The 22,201-nt window shown below is 40.8% G+C and overlaps 1 protein-coding gene across 2 annotated transcripts in view; it reads right to left on the bottom strand.

The window, feature by feature from the left end:
• MSRA (methionine sulfoxide reductase A) overlaps positions 1–22,201 on the bottom strand; it is a 450,332-nt gene that overhangs the window by 137,355 nt on the left and 290,776 nt on the right. For both annotated transcript variants that reach the window (XM_048845800.2, XM_048845798.2), the window contains one exon: positions 8,064–8,170. In XM_048845800.2, the coding sequence (XP_048701757.1) occupies positions 8,064–8,170 (107 nt within the window). The remainder of the gene's footprint in view (positions 1–8,063; positions 8,171–22,201) is intronic.

The raw sequence follows: 22,201 nt of genomic DNA, 5'->3' as shown, positions 1-22,201 counted from the left end.
CCACTGTACTTATACAATAATAAAATTTAACTTTTTTAAATGGAAAAAGAGGGCAGCTAAATCCTCAGATCCTGTCTTACTTTTTACTTTACTCCAGTAATGGGAGTTTGCTTGAATCAGGTTTTGGGTAAGGAGTCAAGGTTTTGAAGATTTAACCCAAATTGAATGAAATAAAAGCGAGTTATAAGATCCTAAGTTGTTGTAACCCTTACCTTTCTTTATCTCAGACTCCTCTATTTTCTCTCATCGCCACTTGTTATATAATGCTGAACTTAAACAAAGCTCACTGGGAGTAGGAACTGTGTCTATCTGTAAAGCACCATGCTCACTTATGGCACTCTGCAAACAATCATTAATTCAATTATTGAATTTATGTTCATGGCATTTAATATGCTTATGAAAATTGTAAACTCTGATATAACAAATGTATAACCAAGGGAAGGAAATCTAAAATAATCAACTAGAAGCGAATCAGGATGGTCCACATGACTGGCCTAGCACTACAGAACACATGGTTTGACAGATTACATATGAGGGGCATCTAGTTTCTGTCAATGTTAATGCATGTCTTAATGCTCATAATTTCACTCCCGGGGTCAATCATGGAACTTTAACTTGAAGACTAACTTAATAATCATCTGCCTAAAATGTATAAAAGCATGACGTTTGTATAATGGAGTTGGAATCTTTTCGTAAGTTGAAATGTGTAAAGAGCAAGGGAGGAATAAAGTTCCATCAGAAACACATATTCTTAAGGTAAGTTTATTTGATATTTACATTCATTTATACAAGGTCTAGTTTCTAAAAATGGTTTAATGCTCTGTTCAAGTGTTAGCTTGATGCAGTGGCTGGGGACATGTTCACAATGCAATAAAATTAAAAGGCATCTTTGCCAACCTCAGTGACCTTCAACCTAAGCGGATGATTGCAAAAAGAGAAGGTACGGTTTAATATTCTTCATAATCACTAGTCCAAATGCATAACAATAATGGGATATAAAAGTGACTGAATACTCACAAAGGGCTAAGTAAAGGGCCTGGCCCTTAGGTAGATGCACAGTGTGTGTACCTGGGGGAAGGGCCAAACAGCAATCTCCCTATGTGCAGCCTGCCTGAGAGCAAGCAACATTTGCAGTCTGCAGTCAGTGGAACAGAATCCGTGTGCAATGCATGCTGCACCCAATCCAGGGATGTAGCAACTCTACCTGTGTTCCAGTAAGCTCTGAGAAGCATTTTGATGACTTCCAATGCTCTTCCTGGACCTCCATATTGTCCTCAGTGCCTTTAAGGTACAACTGACCCTACTGTTTAAGCCTGGTTTCAGAGTAAAATCAACTTTATAGTAATAAAAAAAGTTTTTTTCCCCACATGTGAGATCCTACAGTGTAGTGATGTAGGGAAGCTTATTAAGAAGTGTAAATCAGATGGATGATGACTGTAGTGCATTTTGTGAGCAATGAAGATACATGTGATATCCTTAATGAAGCTCACATAGCTGCTGGTCATGTCATGACGAAATGCCAAAATAATTGGTGAAAAAAAAATATACATCTCACAAGGAAGTCTGGAAGTTGTCAAATTCTTGTGGATAGAATTTCAGCATAGATGAAACCAACAAAGCACAAGTGTGGTCTTATTCAGCCAGGATTAGTCATCTCACGGACATGTTTATCTTATTGCTATGAAGTCAATTCCAGGAGACTCATACAAATGCATCATGATATGCCAGGTTCATCCAATTAAAGGTTTTATCCTGCTCCCACAGTCATGTAGAAGTGCAACTAGGAGTGCTATACCAGTTGCTAGTTATCTTTTTACTGGAAGGCGACCATATATTCTGGAAGTGACAATGAAGCCAAGTTTTCTGCTGGTCAGGGTAATATGAGAAGAATTAAGGATTGTTCATTGTAAGCCTTGTCATCCACAGACTCAAATATCTGTGGAATGCACAAACATAGCTATAAAGGGGATATTTATATCAAAGATAAATGGCAAAATAAAATAAAAAAAGCAGCATTTGGGGGATCAAGTTCACTCATTTTCACAAAACTATTTTTGAACGTTGAGTAACCACCGCTGTTCACTTCAGTATTGATGCAAAGATGGGACAAATATTTTCATCTCTGATACTTGAACTTCTGAAGAGGAGTTATCAGATGCTTATGCAACTACTGAAATTCAGAAGCCTTATTAAAAACAATCTTCTACATCCTAAGAAACCTGTAAACAGCCACCTTCTGCCAAGACCAATGTGAACAACCTTCTCCCAGTCACAATACATGATTTGAATCTTTAGAAGACTGTCTGTGTGAAATGATACTCATCAATAATCTCCCTCTAGCTGTCAATGATTTATCACATATAACTGCTCTGAGTAGAAGAAGTGTAAAACCAACTGGTGTAAATTCTTCCAAAAGAAGCAGGAAGACAACCAATGTCACTCAAGCTTCAGTTGCTCCAATAGACAGGTAGTGATACCAAACAACAGGGCATCTGCTCTAATTGTTTGATGGATGCCCTCCTATGCTGAATATGACAGTATATAAGAAAACATAAAATTCATCCCTGGTGTAATTCTATTAGCTCTTATGGAATTACACCAAGGATGAATTTGGTCCAGTATATTCTTTTTGCTGTTTAATTCAATGAGAAATTTTAGACATTTCATTAAATGCTTGGTCTTCAGCTCTAGCCATCTGTCAAAATACTCAAAAACATTAGGCATTTGATGAAATGCCAAGTGAAGTGATAATTTGATCAATGAAAGTTTCAATCATTTACGTGAATGGCTGGTTTGAGAATACCTTAAAATCAAATTTCACCCTAGTCTTCTTTCCTTCATGGAATCCTAGCTATTATGATGGCGGGTGTGGGGTGGGAACACTTACAATGTCATTTAGTCCATCCTCCAGCTAGGGTAGGATGTTTTTCTTCAGTACATCTTTTCTAATGCTTTGCATGTCTACTGTAGTTTTAAGCCTCTCCAGCGATGAAGTTTCAACCACTTTCCTCCAGAGACTGATCTATAGACTAATAGCTCTGGCCATTAGGAAGGTTTTCCCTGATATTCATTCTAAATGTTCATTTGTTTAATTTAATTCCATTACTCCTGGTTATACCGTTGTTTGGTTTTATCTTCTCAGATAAACTTATTGGCTAAGTCACTGAAACCTACATCAGTTTAGGAAGCATATTACATACATAAAGTAACCCCAGCATGTCTTCCACTGTTCTTTTGCAATTAACTTCAGTGGATTCCTGGAAGCCTGCAAACCTGATGCGTGCAGCCTGATTGAACCTAGTAAGATTGCAATTTTGAGGAAAAAAAATCTCTCTCTCCCCACCCTAATTCTGCATCTGGATTATTGCCTAGATAATTCATTTGACAACCAGATCCAAACTCGCAACTGTCTTGAAAATTAAATAACCTTAGGTTCAACTGTATTAAAAAAAAAACCAAACACCTCAGCTTCAGACAAAATGGATTGAAGAGCTAACTCACAGCACATTCATCAAGCTCTGGCCCCCATTTTCTGTTTTTATAATTACACTTACACCTTTGTTACAATTCACTAACAGTGGAACTGTATTATAATACATATTACCATTCACTGACTACCACTGTATGCACTCAATTTCAAAAACAGTCAAAGATGCTTGGCCCCACTACTTATTAATTCCTGGTTGCTGTATTGCCATTTCTCAGCTGTTAAACAGCTGCATGAATCAGCAACAAATGTCACAGCTTAAAATAGATGTGTATATGAGGGACGCTCAGGTTCAACGCACAACCTCATTCTTGCCCCCAGGACTAGTCAAATGTAGACATGTTGCATACTTAGCATGCTCAAGTTCTGGGAGGAGATCTTCATACTAGTGGACACTGTTGAGCATACTATTAAGCAGAGACTTTGAAGGGCACAGAAGAGCACACTTCTGCAGCTACTGTGTCTTCTGTGCCTTGGAAGGATAATGATTCTGTGCCACCTTATAGGAAGTGTGTGTAATTTGAAATGTTGGGTTCTTCGGGACTCGGACAGGGATGCAGAAGGCCTACAGGAAAAATATAGTCTTCTCCCACTTTAAAGCCGGTGTTTTTCAGCATTAAGATAGCAAAATGATGCATAACTTTACTGTTTCACAGGGATAAGAATTGTCATTCACAGGTGTAGCAGTCCCTCTTAAACAGGAGCCTGTCTCTAATGCCTCCACCAGCTGCTTTAGAGAAGTATAAGAAACCTCATAGTGAGTTGTTGTGGGACATCCCATACTTAAAGGAAGTTTCTTCCTAACTCCCATGAGTTAATGGTTGCCTTACGTCCTGAAGCAGGAGGATTTCTATCCCCAATAAAACCAAAAAAATTTCCTTCAGTGTAACAACATATACAAGATAACATAATGTATACTTGATCCTACATCAGCACAGGCAGCTGGACTAGATAACCGCCCAAGGTCCCATCCAGCCCTACATTTCTACAATTCTGTGGCTCCCTGAAACAATCTACTGTTAATTCTTTTCAAGGTCTCAGCTGGAAAAAAAAAAGACAAAAAAAAGGACAGCTAACTGGCCTAAGAACATGTTCCATTATGCAGGGAGATAACAAACAAGACAACTTGGCTTTAATTTAATTACAGTGCCAGCAAATCATGGGTACCACTCACACATATATTGTTGGTACTATACGTTTAGCGTAGTGCAGGATGTGGGGTGCGTCAATGCAGACCTTGGAAAACCAAGCAGTATGCTACACGTAAATGCCCTTTATCTGACTTGATAACGTTTATGGAGATCCATCTGACATAGGCAAAAGTGGCTCAAGCATTGTTGCGCATCTATTGTTCGTAGAACATGAATGTATAAGGAAGTTTACTGTATATATTTACCTTAAAAATAATGCAATGCAAATCAAAGGGAAAAAAGGTTGCTACAAAATATCGGAATGGGTCACGGCTCTCTGAACGACAAGAGATTTACCATAACTACAGTGCGACTGTAGGTGATGTGGCAGGCACTCTGGTAACTGCAGTACATGTTTGTTGAGTAGCAGAGTAATTGACTGAATAGTCCCCTTTTTTAAAGTCACCTTCCCAGTTCAGAAACAAACTATGAAGGATATCAGTTTCATATCTGTGCCTAATTATATTAACACCTGTCAAGGTTCCTCCCCCACTCTGAACTCTAGGGTACAGATGTGGGGACCTGCATGAAAAACCTCCTAAGCTTATCTTTACCAGCTTAGGTCAAAACTTCCCCAAGGTACAAAATATTCCACCCTTTGTCCTTGGATTGGCCGCTACCACCACCAAACTAATACTGGTTACTGGGGAAGAGCTGTTTGGACACGTCTTCCCCCCAAAATATTTCCCAAAACCTTGCACCCCACTTCCTGAACAAGGTTGGTAAAAAGCCTCACCAATTTGCCTAGGTGACTACAGACCCAGACCCTTGGATCTTAAGAACAATGAAAAAGCATCAGTTTTCTTACAAGAAGACTTTTAATAAAAATAGAAGTAAATAGAAATAAAGAAATCCCCCCTGTAAAATCAGGATGGTAGATACCTTAGAGGGTAATTAGATTCAAAACATAGAGAACCCCTCTAGGCAAAACCTTAAGTTACAAAAAAGATACACAGACAGAAATAGTTATTCTATTCAGCACAGTTCTTTTCTCAGCCATTTAAAGAAATCATAATCTAACACATACCTAGCTAGATTACTTACTAAAAGTTCTAAGACTCCATTCCTGGTCTATCCCCAGCAAAGACAGAATATAGACAGACACACAGACCCTTTGTTTCTCTCCCTCCTCCCAGCTTTTGAAAGTATCTTGTCTCCTCATTGGTCATTTTGGTCAGGTGCCAGCGAGGTTACCTTTAGCTTCTTAACCCTTTACAGGTGAGAGGACTTTTCCTCTGGCCAGGAGGGATTTCAAAGGGGTTTACCCTTCCCTTTATATTTATGACAACACCCTAATTAGACTGATTTTTATAAACTGTGCCTTTAGGAAATTCTACTATAGAGATGTCAGTTCACATAGCATTATGTTATATTGTTTCGTATCGGGATCTTGGTTTCAGATTAGTATCCGTTTGGTGAGACTCACAGCTTTGGGAGAGCAAACAGAAAGTTGTAAGACTCATACTGTGATATGGCTCCACTGCTGTGAGCAGAAGAGAAAAGAAAGCAAGTTGGAAAAGGCCTGGGTCCAAAGTAACAATAAGTAGCATGAAGTTCTGTAAGGTATAGATGAAGAATGAAACTTCAGCAGCCACTTTGTCCACAGAGAGAGAACCTCAAGCGGCTTCAGAGCTATACTTACGTGGGTGCCACTATTACAAAAATATAGAAGCAATTGTACACAATTTGCATGCACAGTTACTAAGGTGCTAGCAGCCATTTGGAAATTGGTTATTTGCATGTTCAAAGCAGTGATTTTCATATCAGACCATGGCAATTGCATATGCAAAGTAGTCAATTGTATGCATAATTTTGGGCACAAAATTAGTATATGCAGAGTTATAAAAATCAGACCCACTACATATAGCTCAATAGCTACATCCTCCCATTCAGAGTAGCATATACTTCTGATTTGTCTTTTATTCCTTAATACTTCAGCTCCCTACTGTATTTATACTAAATATTCTTGAAGGACTTCTGTCTTTCTATTTTATCTACCAGCACCTCTAAAACACCTATCACCATAATACCTAAGTACTAGTTCTCCAATATTCTTGTTCTTTAACATAATCATCCTCTAGTGAGTGCCCTGTGTAAGTGACATGATCTTTCTTCCTGGAGGGGAGATGCGAAAGGTGCCATTCTCTTAGCACCACTTGCTAGCTAATCTGCAATTGCATTATGTCATAACTGCTTAATAGCAGATTACTCCATAATTGCCCATTACAGGAATTTAGACACCCTCCTCTGCAGCCTCTGGTTCTGGTCACTATCAAACACCAGATATTGTACTGGCTAGATGTCTAGGCTGATCTGGTAGCAATTCCTGTGTTCCTACATCACAAGAAGCTGTATGTTCTAGACAGAGATGTTGAGTGATGTTCTAAATGCTGTCACAGTGGAGAAATACTGTATGGAGGAAAACTGGAGAGAGAGAAACCTAAAACATTAATATCATTCTACAGTGATATCTTGTACCATTAATTGCAACATTTGGATTATGAACTTAGCTTTCATAGTAGGACACCATTTAGGTCAACTGTTCAAAAGGACACATACACAGTCAACATTTTTCCAAAAAAAAAAAAAATCTGGATCTTGAAAGAAAAAGATTGTCAGACCCTTCGTAGCTTTTTCTAAGATATAATAATTCTGCTGCCTTTTGTCGATCTGAGTCCTATAGGATCTCTTATGATAGGCAAAGCCAGAACCCAAATGTCATTAATTCATATGGGAACGTTCACTGGAGCTGCTGAAGTTGAAAGAGTCTATAGTCTTTCTCTCTACCTCTCACATTAAACAAATCGTGTGTTGTCTAATGTCAACACAGAGCGTCTCCCTAAGTCGTACGATAGACTGTAAGTCTCCCTCAAGTCATACCTGGTCTAAGCAGGTATGGAATAGACTGCTGAGTACACTACAGATACATTTTAAAGATTGAAAAACACACAATTAGAGATGACCCTGAGAGGCAGAGTTCTAATCTGGATCCAAACTAACCCAAATTCATGAGTGCTTGGATTTGAGATTTGCTTTGAACCATTACAGGAATAGGGGCCAACTGCAAAGTTGAGATTTGGACAGCCCTATGGTCCCTGGGTTTTGTTTTGGCACATCCACATAGTCTGTATTTTAAGACTAAAACATTCATATTTTCTACCAGAACAAGTAGCTAAACAATTCAGCACAAAGCCACCAAGATGATTCACAAAAACTTTTATAACAATTCAAACTTAAACCTTAAAATCAACACAACATCCAGTGAATAGTGAAAGGAACAATACACAGCAAACACACAGAACATGAGCTCACCTTCTGTGCTCATTCCCAATTTCCCTTCACCTTTGACCATGCACAGGCTAATTCCACACCCTATTCAATATTACCTTTTGATAATCCTCTTTAGATCTCAGAGCAGCTTCCATCTGTTCCTGAGAGAACGTGTAGATGGCTGAGCGATACTGTGTGCCAAAGTCATTACCTTGCCGCATTCCTGGGGAGAGAGGAAGCACACTGAGCCATTAGGATCATGCTTCTTATCTAATAGGATTGCAGTGTAAAGATTCAATAGACCTAATTTTAACAGATTCCATGCATCTGGACTAGCTGATTCTCTATTTCTCCACAGTCTTTTGTGGGCCTATACAATTGGTATTTTTAGCAAGTCCATTCCTTTCTTGCTTAAATAGACATGAAGTGATTCTATTTTGATATCTCCATTTAAATGGGATGTACATTAAATATAAGCATATTATGTTTTGGTAAATCACATAAGCAGTCAAATACAGATGTAAAGCCTTAAAAACATCATTGAGCTAGGGACATATTATGTGCTTAGTTCATTTTACTGCAATCAAGATACTCCTAAAAAACTTATTTTGCATCACGCAAACAACTCAAAGCTTTTTTGTTTTGACAAGTGCTCAAAAATTTCCCTCAAATGAAGGATTAAATTTTGCTGAGGAAAAAGTTTACAATGCACTGGAAGAGGCTGGCAACCCCACCCTGTAACTGGGTGATGATCCTGGTTTAAAAAATGTTGATCATCTTGTAAAAAAACGTTCAGTGTATTTTGCTGAGTCATAGCTACAGCCCGCTCATTGCCTTATCCGGAAGTAAGGGAGATGGGAATGACCCTTGAGAGAGGAAGAATCTAGTATGTGGGCTGAGCAAACCCTTGAGGTGGAATCCTGTAAGGAGTGAAGCCTGGCGAGAAGGCTTGGCTGGATTTTGTGCTGTTTCATATTGAATTCCTTTTGGGAATAAAACCAAGCACTCAGCATCTTATCGCTCAAATCGCCATTAATTGGGACCTGACTGAAAGACAGGCAGTTGGAAGAGGGCGTCAATTAACTGAGTAGAGATACATCTGAGGGGCTAATTGGGTGGAAGTAACCTCCCCTCCCCCAGCAGCTGGGACTATATAAACAGACAAGAAGGAAGTGCTTGGAAGGAGAGTAGGAAGCCTGAAGGGAGAAAGGAGTAGCAAGCCTGGCAACTGTACCCTTCTCCCAGTGCAAGTGGGGGAAGCTGGCTCCTAATTGTAAATAGGATGTAAATAATGCTCTACGCTGTGGCCTGCTGAAGGGATATAACAAAGCACAGTGGTGTTTCATGAGACCTGGAGTTGTGGTGGTTAGTTACTGATGCTGGAAAGGCCTAGTATTTAAGATTTTGTATTAGAGCAAGTAGGGAAGGCACAAACACCAAGGTATTCAAGAGGTCTCCACAGTAAGAGTACCTTTGCAACGTACATGCATTAATTTGACAAAGAATATCGGCAAAGTAAAGGACACTTAATGCTAATATAAGACCAAATCCCAGTGGTAGATAGTCAATAGCTTCAAGGATTTGGCCTTCAGAGGCTCAATCCTGTAAATGTGTACATACACGAACAATTTTATTCAGTGGAATAGTCCCTTTACTCTTTCACACAAGTAGCCCATTCCATGGGGCTAGTTGTGTGAGTAGAGTGACTCATATACATGTTTGCAGGATCAAGGTTAGCTTCTGTCTCCTAAATTTAAAAATAATGGGCTGAATCCTAATATCCTTTCATAGAATCATAGGACTGGAAGGGACCTCGAGAGGTCTTCTAGTCCAGTCTCCTGCACTCAAGGCCGGACTACGTATTATCTTCTAGACCATCCCTGGCAGGTGTTTGTCTAACCTGCTTTTAAAAATCTCCAATGACAGATTTCAGAGTAACAGCCGTGTTAGTCTGTATTCGCAAAAAGAAAAGGAGTATTTGTGGCACCTTAGAGACTAACCAATTTATTTGAGCATGAGCTTTCGTGAGCTACAGCTCACTTCATCGGATGCATACCGTGGAAACTGCAGCAGACTTTATATATACACAGAGAATATGAAACAATACCTCCTCCCACCCCACTGTCCTGCTGGTAATAGCTTATCTAAAGTGATCAACAGGTGGGCCATTTCCAGCACAAATCCAGGTTTTCTCACCCTCCACCCCCCCACACAAATTCACTCTCCTGCTGGTGCTAGCCCATCCAAAGTGACAACTCTTTACATAATCAAGTCGGGCTATTTCCTGCACAAATCCAGGTTTTCTCACATCCCCCCCACCCCCATACACACACAAACTCACTCTCCTGCTGGTAATAGCTCATCCAAACTGACCACTCTCCAAGTTTAAATCCAAGTTAAACCAGAACATCTGGGGGGGGGGGGGTAGGAAAAAACAAGAGGAAACAGGTTACCTTGCATAATGACTTAGCCACTCCCAGTCTCTATTTAAGCCTAAATTAATAGTATCCAATTTGCAAATGAATTCCAATTCAGCAGTTTCTCGCTGGAGTCTGGATTTGAAGTTTTTTTGTTTTAAGATAGCGACCTTCATGTCTGTGATTGCGTGACCAGAGAGATTGAAGTGTTCTCCGACTGGTTTATGAATGTTATAATTCTTGACATCTGATTTGTGTCCATTTATTCTTTTACGTAGAGACTGTCCAGTTTGACCAATGTACATGGCAGAGGGGCATTGCTGGCACATGATGGCATATATCACATTGGTGGATGTGCAGGTGAACGAGCCTCTGATAGTGTGGCTGATGTTATTAGGCCCTGTGATGGTGTCAATGACAGAGATTCCACAACCTCCCTAGGCAAGTTATTCCAGTGCTTAATCACCTTGACAGGAAGTTTTTCCTAATGTCCAACCTAAACACCCTTGCTGCAATTTAAGCCCACTGCTTCTTGTCCTATCCTCAGAGGTTAAAGAGAACAATTTTTCTTTCTCCTCCTTGTTACAACCATTTATGTACTTGAAAACTGTTATCATGTTCCACCATCAGTCTTCTCTTTGCCAGACTAAACAAACCCAATCTTCCCACATAGATCATGTTTCCTAGACCTTTAATAATTTTTTTTGCCCTTATCTGAACTGTCTCCAATTTGTCCACATCTTTCCTGAAATGTGGCACCCAGAATTCTAGTTGAGACCTAAATAACACAGAGCAGAGCGGAAGAATTACTTTTATTGTCTTGCTTACAACACTCCTGCTAATACATCTCAGATTGATGTTTGGTTTTTTGCAACGGTATTACACTGTTGACTCATAGTTAGTCACTTATCACCTCCAGATCCCTCCAGTCATAGTTAGTCACTGTCACCTCCAGTCACTATCACTAGTTACACTATCACCTCCAGATCCCTTTCTACAGTACTCCTTCCTTAGCAGTCCTTTCCCAGTGTGTAGGTGTAGCAACGGATTGTTCCTTCCTAAGAGGACTACTTTGCATTTCTCCTTATTAAAGTTCATCCCATTTACTTCATACCATTTCTCCAGTTTGTCCAGATTATTTTGAATTTTAATCCTATCTTCCAAAGTACTTGAAACCTCTCCCATCTTGGTATTGTCCACAAACTTTATAAATGTACTCTCTATTCCAGTGATTCTCCAACTGTGGGTCGGGACCCTGATGTGAGTCGTGGCCCAGTTTTAATGGGGTGGCCAGGGCTGGCATTAGATTTGCTGGGGCCAGGGCTGAAGCCCAAGCCCCACCACCTGGGGCCAAAGCCCGAGCTCCACTGCCAAGGGCCAAAGCTCAAGACCAAGCCCCGCTGCCTGCTGCTGAAGATTGAAGGCTTCAGCCCTCGGTGGCAGGACTCAGGTTACAGGCCCAACACCTGGGGCTGAAACCCTTGGGTTTTGGTTCTGATCCCCCTGATCCTCGGAGCAGTGAGGTTCGGGCTTTGGCTCTCCTGCCCAGGGCGGCAGGACTCGAGCTTCAGCTTTGGCCCTCCCGCCCAGGGCAGTGGGACTCAGGTGGGCTCAGTCTTCGATCCCCCCTCCTCGGGTCTTGTAGTAATTTTTGTGTCAGAAGGGGGTCACAGTGCAAGGAAGTTTGAGAACCCCTGCTCTATGTGATTGTCTAAATCATTGAAGAAGATATTGAACAGAACCAGAACTAATCCCTGTGGGACCCGACTTGATATGTCCTTCTAGCTTAACTGTGAACCACTGATGATTACTCTCTGGGAATGGTTTTCCAACAAGTTTTGCACCCACCTCATTGTAGCTCCATCTAGGTTGCATTTCCCTAGTTTGTTTATGAGACGGTCACATGGGACAGTATCAAAAGCCTTACTAAACTCAAGATATACCACACATCTACCGCTTTCCCCCATCCACAAGGCTTGTTACCCTGTCAAAGAAAGCTGTCAGGTTGGTTTGACACAATTTGTTCTTGAGAAATTCATGCTGACTGTTACTTATCACCTTATTATCTTTGAGGTGCCTGCAAATGTATTGCTTAATTATTTGCTCCATTATTTTTCCAGGTACTGTGCACTGAAGTTAAGCTGACTGGTCTGTAATTCCCCAGGTTGTCCTTATTCCCCTTTTTATAGATGGGCACAATATTTGCCCTTTTCCAGTCTCTGGAATCTCACACATCTTCCATGACTTTTTGAAGATAATCACTAATGGCTCAGCTGTCTCCTCAGTCATCTCCTTGAGTATTCTAGGATGCATTTCATCAGGCCCTGGTGACTTGAAAACATCTAACTTGTCTAAGTAATTTTTAATTTGTTCTTTCCCTATTTTAGCCTCTGATCCTACCTCATTCTCACTGGCATTCATTAAGTGAGAGGTCCAATTGCTATTAAACATTCTGGTGAAAACTGAAACAAAAGTCACTTAGCACTTCTGCCATTTCCTCATTTTCTGTTATTTCCCCCCTCCTCATTTTCTCAGTCCTTACTCAGTAAAATCTGAATAAAGACTTAAGGATTTGACCTAATACAAATTACTACTTATAATTAATTATTAATAAACTACAATAAGGCTGTTCATCATATATTAAAATATATTCCCATTTTAACTCCCTTATTCCTGCTAAGAAGCAGAACAAAATCTTTAAAAAGCAGTACAATTACAAATATCAGATACAGTCTGGCTAAAATATTTCATGAACTAACAGAGGTAGTGCCATTTTAAAGGCTGCCTCTGGATGGTGACAGCAAGTATAAAGGCAAAGGCTTGAAAAAAGTCATGTTTTCAGTTTTTGTTTTTTAAGTGGTGGGGGGAAACTGATATAATTATAGTCTTCATAGACTGCTTAATAATATATTCTGATAGATAGTGCATATGTTGCTCAGTTAATTGGCAAAGTTATGTGTGTGAGGATGTTTTAAAAATACGGTGCTGATGAAAGTGGCAACGGTTCAACTCAGGCATAGCGCAGATACATGCTGGGCAAGTTTCCTCATGCAGCCAGCTTTGCCAATACAACTAATTCCCATGTGACACTCAGATAAAGAAGTCAGCACTATACAAAAATCAGTGCAACCCATGTAAAAATGGATTCAAAACTGGCTAAGTGATAGATCACAAACAATTAATATAAATGGGGAATTGTCATCCAATGGAGTTGTTTCTATAGGCATCAACAGGGATATGTTCTTGACTCAGTGCTATTCAATAACTTTATCAATGATCTACAAGAAAATAAAATCACTGGTCAAATTTGCAGGTAACACAATAATTTGTGTAGTGGTAAATACTTATGGGACTGGTCAGTTATACCATCTAACCTGGTTTGCTTGGAAGTGGGGGCTCATTTGAACAACATACATTTTAACACAGTCTAATGCAAGGTCATATATCTAGGAGGAAAAAGAATGTAGGTCAAACTTATAAGATAGGGAACTGTGACCTAGAAAGCAAAAGGACGTAAGGGATCATTGAACATGAGCACTGAATGCATCCGATGAAGTGAGCTGTAGCTCACGAAAGCTCATGCTCAAATAAATTTGTTAGTCTCTACGGTGCCACAAGTACTCCTTTTCTTTTTGCAGTTAGGTACTGTAACTAAGAAGGCAAATGAGCTCCCTGAATGTATAAATAGGGTAATATTAATGAGGGTGGTGTTATAAACTACCTATACAACTTTAGTGAGACCATTACTAGTTATACCACGTTCTGTTCAGGCATTCACATTTCAGAAAGGATGTTCAAAAATTGGAAAGTGTTCAGAAAAGAGCTACAAAAATAATTCGAGGACTAAAAGACATGCTTTATTGTGAGAGACTGAAGAAGCTCAATCAGTTGAGTTGATCAAAGAGAAGGTTAAGAAATGTCTTGATCACAGTCTACAAGTACCTGCATGGGGAAGAGATTTCTGATAGCAAACACGTCTTTAATCTAGCAGAAAAGGGCATAGAAAGATCCAGTGGTTGAAAGCTGAAGCTAGACAAATTCAGATGACAAATAAGGCATACATTTTAACAGTGGGGCTAATTAACCTCTGGCACAACCTACCTATGGATATGGTGTGTTTTCCATTACCTGAAGTCTTTAAATCAAGACAGAGTGTCTTCCTAAAGATATACCATAGTTCAAACAGAAGTTATGGATGCAGAAATTATTGGATGAGGGGTTTTGGTTTGTATTGTGCAGAAGGTCAGAGTAGGTGACCACAATGGTCCCTCCTCACCTTGAAATCTATGAACTCAGCTTGCCTTGTACCGCCACCTGCTAGCACAGACAAGGGCCTCTCCTGAACAGGAATTGTCAGTCATACTAGTAGCTTTGTAATGTGACCAATTACCCACTAAGTTCTAGACAAGTTATTTTCTCCTGTAAGTTAAATAGATTTGTACCTAGGTCTCCAGAGATGAAAAGCTAATGCATTAGTGTAGCGGGGTGGACACCCAATTGGGCCCAGAGGGGTTTAAGATAGCCCTGGGAGAGGGCTGGGGCAGGGGAAGAGCTGGGCTGATTGGCAGAGCAGCTGTAGCTGGGGGCCACGCCGCAAACAGACCCAGCGGGCCTTATAAAAGCCAGGAGCAGAAGCGCACTCTCTTGCTAGCTCTGAGAGGGAGGGAGCTGGCTGTAGAGACCCAAATAGAGGATCTAGTTTGGAGTAGGGCTGGGGAAAGGCCAAGGGAGCTGGGGAGCTCTGGCCTAGGGAAGACCCAGACTGCAGGCCTGGGGTGGTCTATTAGGTACAGGGGTTGCAGGGGCAGCCATGGGTAGGCAGAGGCAGCAGGTCCAAACCCAACCTTGCCTGTGATGAGTGGCTCATACTGCAATCTGCCCCAGGGTGTGGGGGCTAGCTGGTGACTGGCAGGAGCCTATGACTGAGGCGAGGTAGGGATAGTGGGTGGGGGATTCCCCTGGGAGCGGAAGACCTAGAACTGTGGGGTACTGCTAGGGGGCAGCATCCAGTGAAAGGGGCACTGAGCTCCTGGGAGGGATATGGGAGCCAGTAGCAAGGTGAGACACTGGCCTGAAGAGGGTGCTCTTGAGGCTGGAATGCTAATTCCCTGAGACGACCAGCAGGAGGTGCTGCTGGTGAGTCTGTGCTGTTACAATTAGCCAACTGTGCCCTGTAGATGACCTAATTCTAAGGTATAACACAGATTCTGTGTAGAGATCCATATATCTCTCACGGGTTGCTGCTGATATTGTTATTTCTAATGTATTTTATATGTGCAACCTTTGTTGTCAAGGGAGCATCACTGATTTTTAAAGCCCTTTGGCAACTATTACTTGTTGAAATCCATTAATTCACTGTGTAACAAACAAGGCAAGAAATTCAATTTACTAAACAACTGCTGTAGGATGATTGAGCTTAATAATCCTGTCTTTGCTTAAGAGAAGATATACTAAATCAAAAAATAATGTGAAATGTGCTATTTAAGTATACCACAATGTAATCTGTGGTTAACTCTGCTCTCTTTTCTGAGCAGAGTCTTAATTGCTTTGTCCATTATGACATTACAGCTCTCACTCTTTCTGTCAACATAATAATATACTGTGTATATGTAAGACTTCAGATATGAATTCAAAAATATCAACAATTAATCTAATAGAAATGCTAACACTATTGGAAGAGACTTTGTCCTGGTAATTCCAAAGCAGGTCTTATTTTAGCTTTTTTTAACTCTCTGCCATTGATTCTAGCAAAACCAATGCTTTATACATGTGACATTTAAAATGAAGTTTTGGTTAAGGTAATCACAAACTGAACATAAGTCAACAATGCAAAAAAAAACTAATACCATTCCAGGGTGTATTAACAGGAGTGTCATATTTAAGACACGGGAGGTAATTGTTCTACTTGGCACTGGTAAGGCCTCGGTGTGAATACTATGGCCAATTTTGGGCACCGCATTTTAGGAAAGATATGGACAAATTGGGGAGAGTTCAGAGGAGAGCAACAACAATGATAAAAGGTTCAGAAAACATGACCCATGAGGAAAGGTTTTAAAAAGCTGCGTATGTTCAATCTTGAGAAAAGCAGACTGAGGGGAAAAAAGTCTTCCTCTTTATAATAGACCTTAACATATTTCAAAGTGATTGATTGTTCTCTATATCCACTGAAGATAGGACAAGAAATAATGGTCTTAATCTACAGCAAGAGATTTAGATTAGATATTAAGTAAAAGAGCATAAACCAACCAAATCATTGAAAATCATTGTACCACTTGTGCCTTTTCCTTATTTTAGTGGCTGACCATACAAATAGAACTTCTTTCACCTATCTGAAACATGTCATAGAACAAACTGTCAGAGGGGTAGCCATGTTAGTCTGTATCCACAAAAACAATGAGGAGTCTGGTGGCACTTTAAAGACTAACAGATTTATTTGGGCATAAGCTTTTGTGGGTAAAAAACCACTTCAGATGCATGGAGTGAAAATTACAGATACAAGCATAAATACACTGGCACATGAGGAGAAGTTGCCTTACAAATGGAGAACCAGTGATGACCAGGCCAATTCAATCACGGGGGATGTGGTCCACTCCCAATAACTGAGGAGGAGGTGTCCAAAACAAATCAGTGTTCTTTGACTGGATGGAATTTTACACTATATCTGAGATGAATACTCTCCAAAACTCATCTGTATGACAGGTTAATGCTTCTAAAATCATTTTAGATTCTTCCTGGCTTCAGAGAAACCATATAGCCCATAATACCTAATTGCCTTCTCTTATAACTGGCTCTGTGGACGAGGGGAAAGCAGTGGACGTGTTATTCCTTGACTTTAGCAAAGCTTTTGACACAGTCTCCCACAGTATTCTTGCCAGCAAGTTAAAGAAGTATGGGCTGGATGAACAGACTATAAGGTGGATAGAAAGCTGGCTAGATTGTCAGGCTCAACGGGTAGTGATCAATGGCTCCATGTCTAGTTGGCAGCTGGTATCAAGTGGAGTGCCCCAAGGGTCGGTTCTCGGGCTGGTTTTGTTCAATATCTTAATTAATGATCTGGAGGATGGTGTGGACTGCACCCTCAGCAAGTTTACAGATGACACTAAACTGGGAGGAGAGGTAGATACCTGGAGGGTAGGGATAGGATACAGAGGGACCTAGACAAATTAGAGGATTGGGCCAAAGAAATCTGATGAGGTTCAAGAAGGACAAGTGCAGAGTCCTGCACTTGGGATGGAAGAATCCCATGCACTGCTACAGGCTGGGGACTGAGTGGCTAGGAAGCAGTTCTTCAGAAAAGGACCTGGGGTTATGGTGGACGAGATGCTGGATATGAATCAACAGCGTGCCCTTGTTGCCAAGAAGGCCAATGGCATTTTGGGCTGTATAAGTAGGAGCATTGCCAGCAGATCGTGGGACATGATCGTTCCCTTCTATTGGCATTGATGAGACCTCATCTGGAGTACTGTGTCCAGTTTTGGGCCCCACACTACAAGAAGGATGTGGAAAAAATGGTGAGAGCCCAGCAGACGGCAACAAAAATTATTAGGGTGGCTGGAGCACATGACTTATGAGGAGAGGCTGAAGGAACTGGGATTGTTTAGTCTGCAGAAGAGAAGAATGAGGGGGGATTTGATAGCTGCTTTCAGCTACCTGAAAGGGGGTTCCAAAGACGATGGATCTAGACTGTTCTCAGTGGTATCAGGTGATAGAACAAGGAGTAATGGTCTCAAGTTGCAGTGTGGGAGGTTTAGGTTGGATATTAAGAAAAACTTTTTCACTAGGAGGGTGGTGAAGCACTGGAATGGGTTACCTAGGGAGGTGGTAGCATCTCTTTTGAGATTTTTAAGGTCAGGCTTGACAAAGCCCTGGCTAGGATGATTTAGTTGGGGATTAGGTCCCACTTTGAGCAGGGGGTTGGACTAGATAACCTCCTGAGGTCCTTTCCAACCCTGATATTCTATGATAAATGGATACTATTTTGCGGTCCCATTTTCACAGGAAAATGAACACAACTTGATATTTTGGGATCTACTGGAGGGGAAAAAAATTAATAGCTATTGGCTGTAACAGACTGCATGTTATGTTTCATTTTCCTTAGAAATCTTCTAGAAACTCATCTTTGAGAATTATGCCTCTGGCAAGGTTTTCTTCACCTGTGGCAAACTGTAAGAAAAAAATCTTCACCAAATAAAAACGCTCTGTAAATGGCATGCTGATCTGAGATTCTGCAGAAATCTGTCCCCCAGAACTGAACACTTAGATAACCCTGATTCACTGGCTGAATCTTGTATCAGAGCAAAATATGATGCATCTCTTAAAGGAGGTTGTCTTCTCCCCAACCACTCCCTGTCCCTGATATATTATCCCTACTTATAAACAGCTCTGCTTTGTGCTTTGGGTATCTGGAGTTTGCGTTTGCGCGCACACACTTGGGCATATACATTTGGCCTGTGGATCTGATTATACTCTGGATAACTAAGCCAAAGAAAATAAAGTATTCTGAAGTTGAAGGGCCAGATCCTCAGCTCATGTAAATCACATAGTTCCATCTAAATCAATGGAGCTATGCTGATTTACACCAGCTAACGATCTGGTTTGAAACTTCCAAAATGAAAAATTGTTATCCAAGAAATATTTGGCCACTATCCTGATAAAATACAAATAATGATAAAGACCAGCACCTAGATATCATAGCTCACTGCACCTGCGATCCTGCAATTGGATTTACCCAGAGGCGTGCCCAAGGGCATCCAGTTGCAGGATCTAGACCTGAAAAAACCCACAGACAGACAGATGAGTACATACTCAAAACATCTGATGAAGTGAGCTGTAGCTCACGAAAGCTCATGCTCAAATAAATTGGTTAGTCTCTAAGGTGCCACAAGTACTCCTTTTCTTTTTGCGAATACAGACTAACACGGCTGTTCCTCTGAAACCTGTCATACTCAAAACTGCGTTTCATTCTGAGATACGTTACTGGTTCCAGTCCTGTTCCCCATTTGAAAAATGGAGAATTTCTTTAAAATCAGCAAAATCTAAGTGCAACAACTCTACAAGGATAAGGCAGAGCAGGCTTTTTTTATTGGCCAAACCAAGGATTTCTTTCAAGAGTCAAGCTGTATCTTGTGATTTGGAAGGAATACTCCTACACCACTCCTTATCGTCTTCCCATAAAGGAAAATCTAACGGCACCATTCTTCACTATTTCAATTCTCAAAGGATCCCCAGTGTAATGGAGACAAATGACTAAGGTCTGTGACTCTCTTCAGTGCAGCTCAGTGAAACTTTAAAGGGTAGTTCATAGCTCTTATTTTCATTATGAAATTTTCTCTGATTTATAGTTTTCTGGAGCGGTCACTTATTGCCTTATATGCACAGAAAACTGATATATCGATTGGTCATTTTCCCTTCCCGAATCAATACCTGCTGAGTTAAGACTAATAAAATTCCTTCCTGCAGCTCATCATATAATTTTAGCAAGAATCATTTGCACCATGTCACCCATGACTTGATGTCATCACTCACTATAATTACATCTACACAGTTTAAAAGTTGCCAAGGGAAACTAAAACTCTAAAGGAGGAAAATGGTAACAGGAAGAGAGTTGGGTTACAATGTGGGACTGAGGGTTCCTGATGTATCCTCCCTGCAACCCAGAACCTAGGAGTCCATGAAACACAAAGTAGCCTCATCAGTGTGTTACAGTACATTTAATGAGCTGGCACGCATTTACACTAGATTCTCACACAGTTAGTACTATACAAGGCTTACCAAGCTTTTAATTCATGTGTCTTTCAGTGTCAAAGAAGATGTAGGACCAGAGTTTAGGAGCTGGAATATGATGGAAGAGAAACAAATAATTCAATTTCAGCCTCATGATTGCACAGGCTGAGGGGATTCCCTATCCGAGGGCATAATTCTCCACTTCCTTGCCCAGTCTGTAGTCATTTACACGTGTAAAGGGAGAGCAGTGCAGGTGTAGAATGTTACCAAATCAGAATTGTCCAATCACACCAGGAGAGTATGTGTTTTACATCCACTTTGCACTCAGATAAATGACTACACAAGGTGTAAAGCACTGGAGAATTGGGCCCTTAAATTCTTCCGCTTAGCACTGCAGTAGCGCTAGCTATTTAACTACACTCTCCTCTCATGGTGGAGAGTTCAAATTACTACATTTATTTGTTTATTTTAGAAAGTAAATGCTCAGTTGTTTTGAACAGTTTATTTAATTCAGCCACTCCGATAACCTCGAGAAGCAACGTTCTTGCATGAATGCTGTGTAGATTCTTGATCAAGGCTTAAGATTTCTTGGCTCCTGATGAAATATTAAAGCAAAATCACTGGGGCCTGAGATTGCCAACTGACTATGTAAATTAATGTTCCTGATGAGTCAGTGCGGTGCTCACTGTACAGAACACCAATAGCCACTTTTAATATAGGGAAGCTTGTTAAATTAACCCTTTGCATAAAGCCACAGACACGTCCATAAGGGAAGATGGAGGCAAGGCAGAACATATACCCTTCATGTTTGCTCTTCCCTCTTGTGTGCGGAGACTAGGAGGAAGTGATCCAGGGAGGCAGCTGCATAGCACTCCATGGTTCAGGAGTTAGGGCATTGGATTGGAACCTATTGGAGAGGGTGGGCCTGAGTTCCTCTACATACCCTGATGGAGCTGGAGAGGAAAAGTCTATCCCTGACACCAGAGACCCAGGACATGGAAGATCCCAGAGTCCTGACTCTGCAACTTTGGCTGCATGAAGTCTGAAGCCCCTTGCTCAACAGTGGAACTAGCCTTTGGTGGAATCTTTATGCACACTGGAAGGGTTGGACAGAACTTATGGCCCAACCAGAGGGTCAAGTCACAGAAGGGGACAGACCACTGAATGGCAGGGATGGTGTCAACAGAGGGCGACAAGCCAAAAGAGTACTTTCTACTCCTTTGTTTCTCCATTATGTGGCATGGACCCCTTCACAGGCAGGTAAACTATGAAGTGAATGAGCTGTACTGGGGGGGAGCTTTGAAGAGGGCTTTGCTGGGAAAAAGTTTAACTGGTTATATTTTCTCTGATTGCTATTTACTTTGTTTTGGTTTTGCCTATATTGAGTATACTAGGGAAATGGGGTCTAGATGAAATTCCTATAATGTGGGTGCACAACTGGTTGAAAGACCATACTCAGAGTAGTTATCAATTGTTTGCTGTCAAACTGGGAGGATGTATCTAATGAGGTCCCACTGGGTCAGTCCTGGGTTGGGTTCTAGTCAATATTTTCATTAATGCCTCGGATAATGGAGTGAAAAGTTCGCTTATAAAATATGCAGCTGACACCAAGCTTCAAGGCATTGCAAGTACTTTGAGAGACAGGATTAGAATTCAAACTGACCTTGATAAATTGGAGAATTGATCTGAATTCAGTAAGATGAAAGTCAACAAAGATGAGTGCAAAGTACTTCACTTATGAAGGAAAAATCAAATGTACAACTGCAAAATGGGGAATAGGCTAGGTGGTAGCACTGCTAAGAAGGATCTGAGGGTTATAGTGGATCACAAATTGAAGGAGTCAACAATATGATGCAGTTGTGAAGAAGGCTAATAATGTTTTAGGGTGTATTAACTGGAGTGTCGTAGGTAAGACATGGGAGGGAACTGTCCCACTCTAGTCAGCACTGGTGAGGTCTTACTTAGAGTACTGTATCCAACTCTGAATGCCTCTTTAGGAAAGATGTGGACAAATTGGAGAGAATCCAGAGGACAGTGGACAAATTGGAGAGAATCCAGAGGACAGTGACAATAAAAAGATTTAGAAAATCTACGTGGAAAGGTGTTTTTTAAAA

The sequence above is a fragment of the Caretta caretta genome, chromosome 3, assembly GCF_965140235.1.
Source record: "Caretta caretta isolate rCarCar2 chromosome 3, rCarCar1.hap1, whole genome shotgun sequence".
Taxonomy (NCBI): Eukaryota; Metazoa; Chordata; order Testudines; family Cheloniidae; genus Caretta; species Caretta caretta.
Note: the sequence above shows the minus strand (reverse complement) of the source record. Positions and strands in the feature narration are given on the sequence as shown.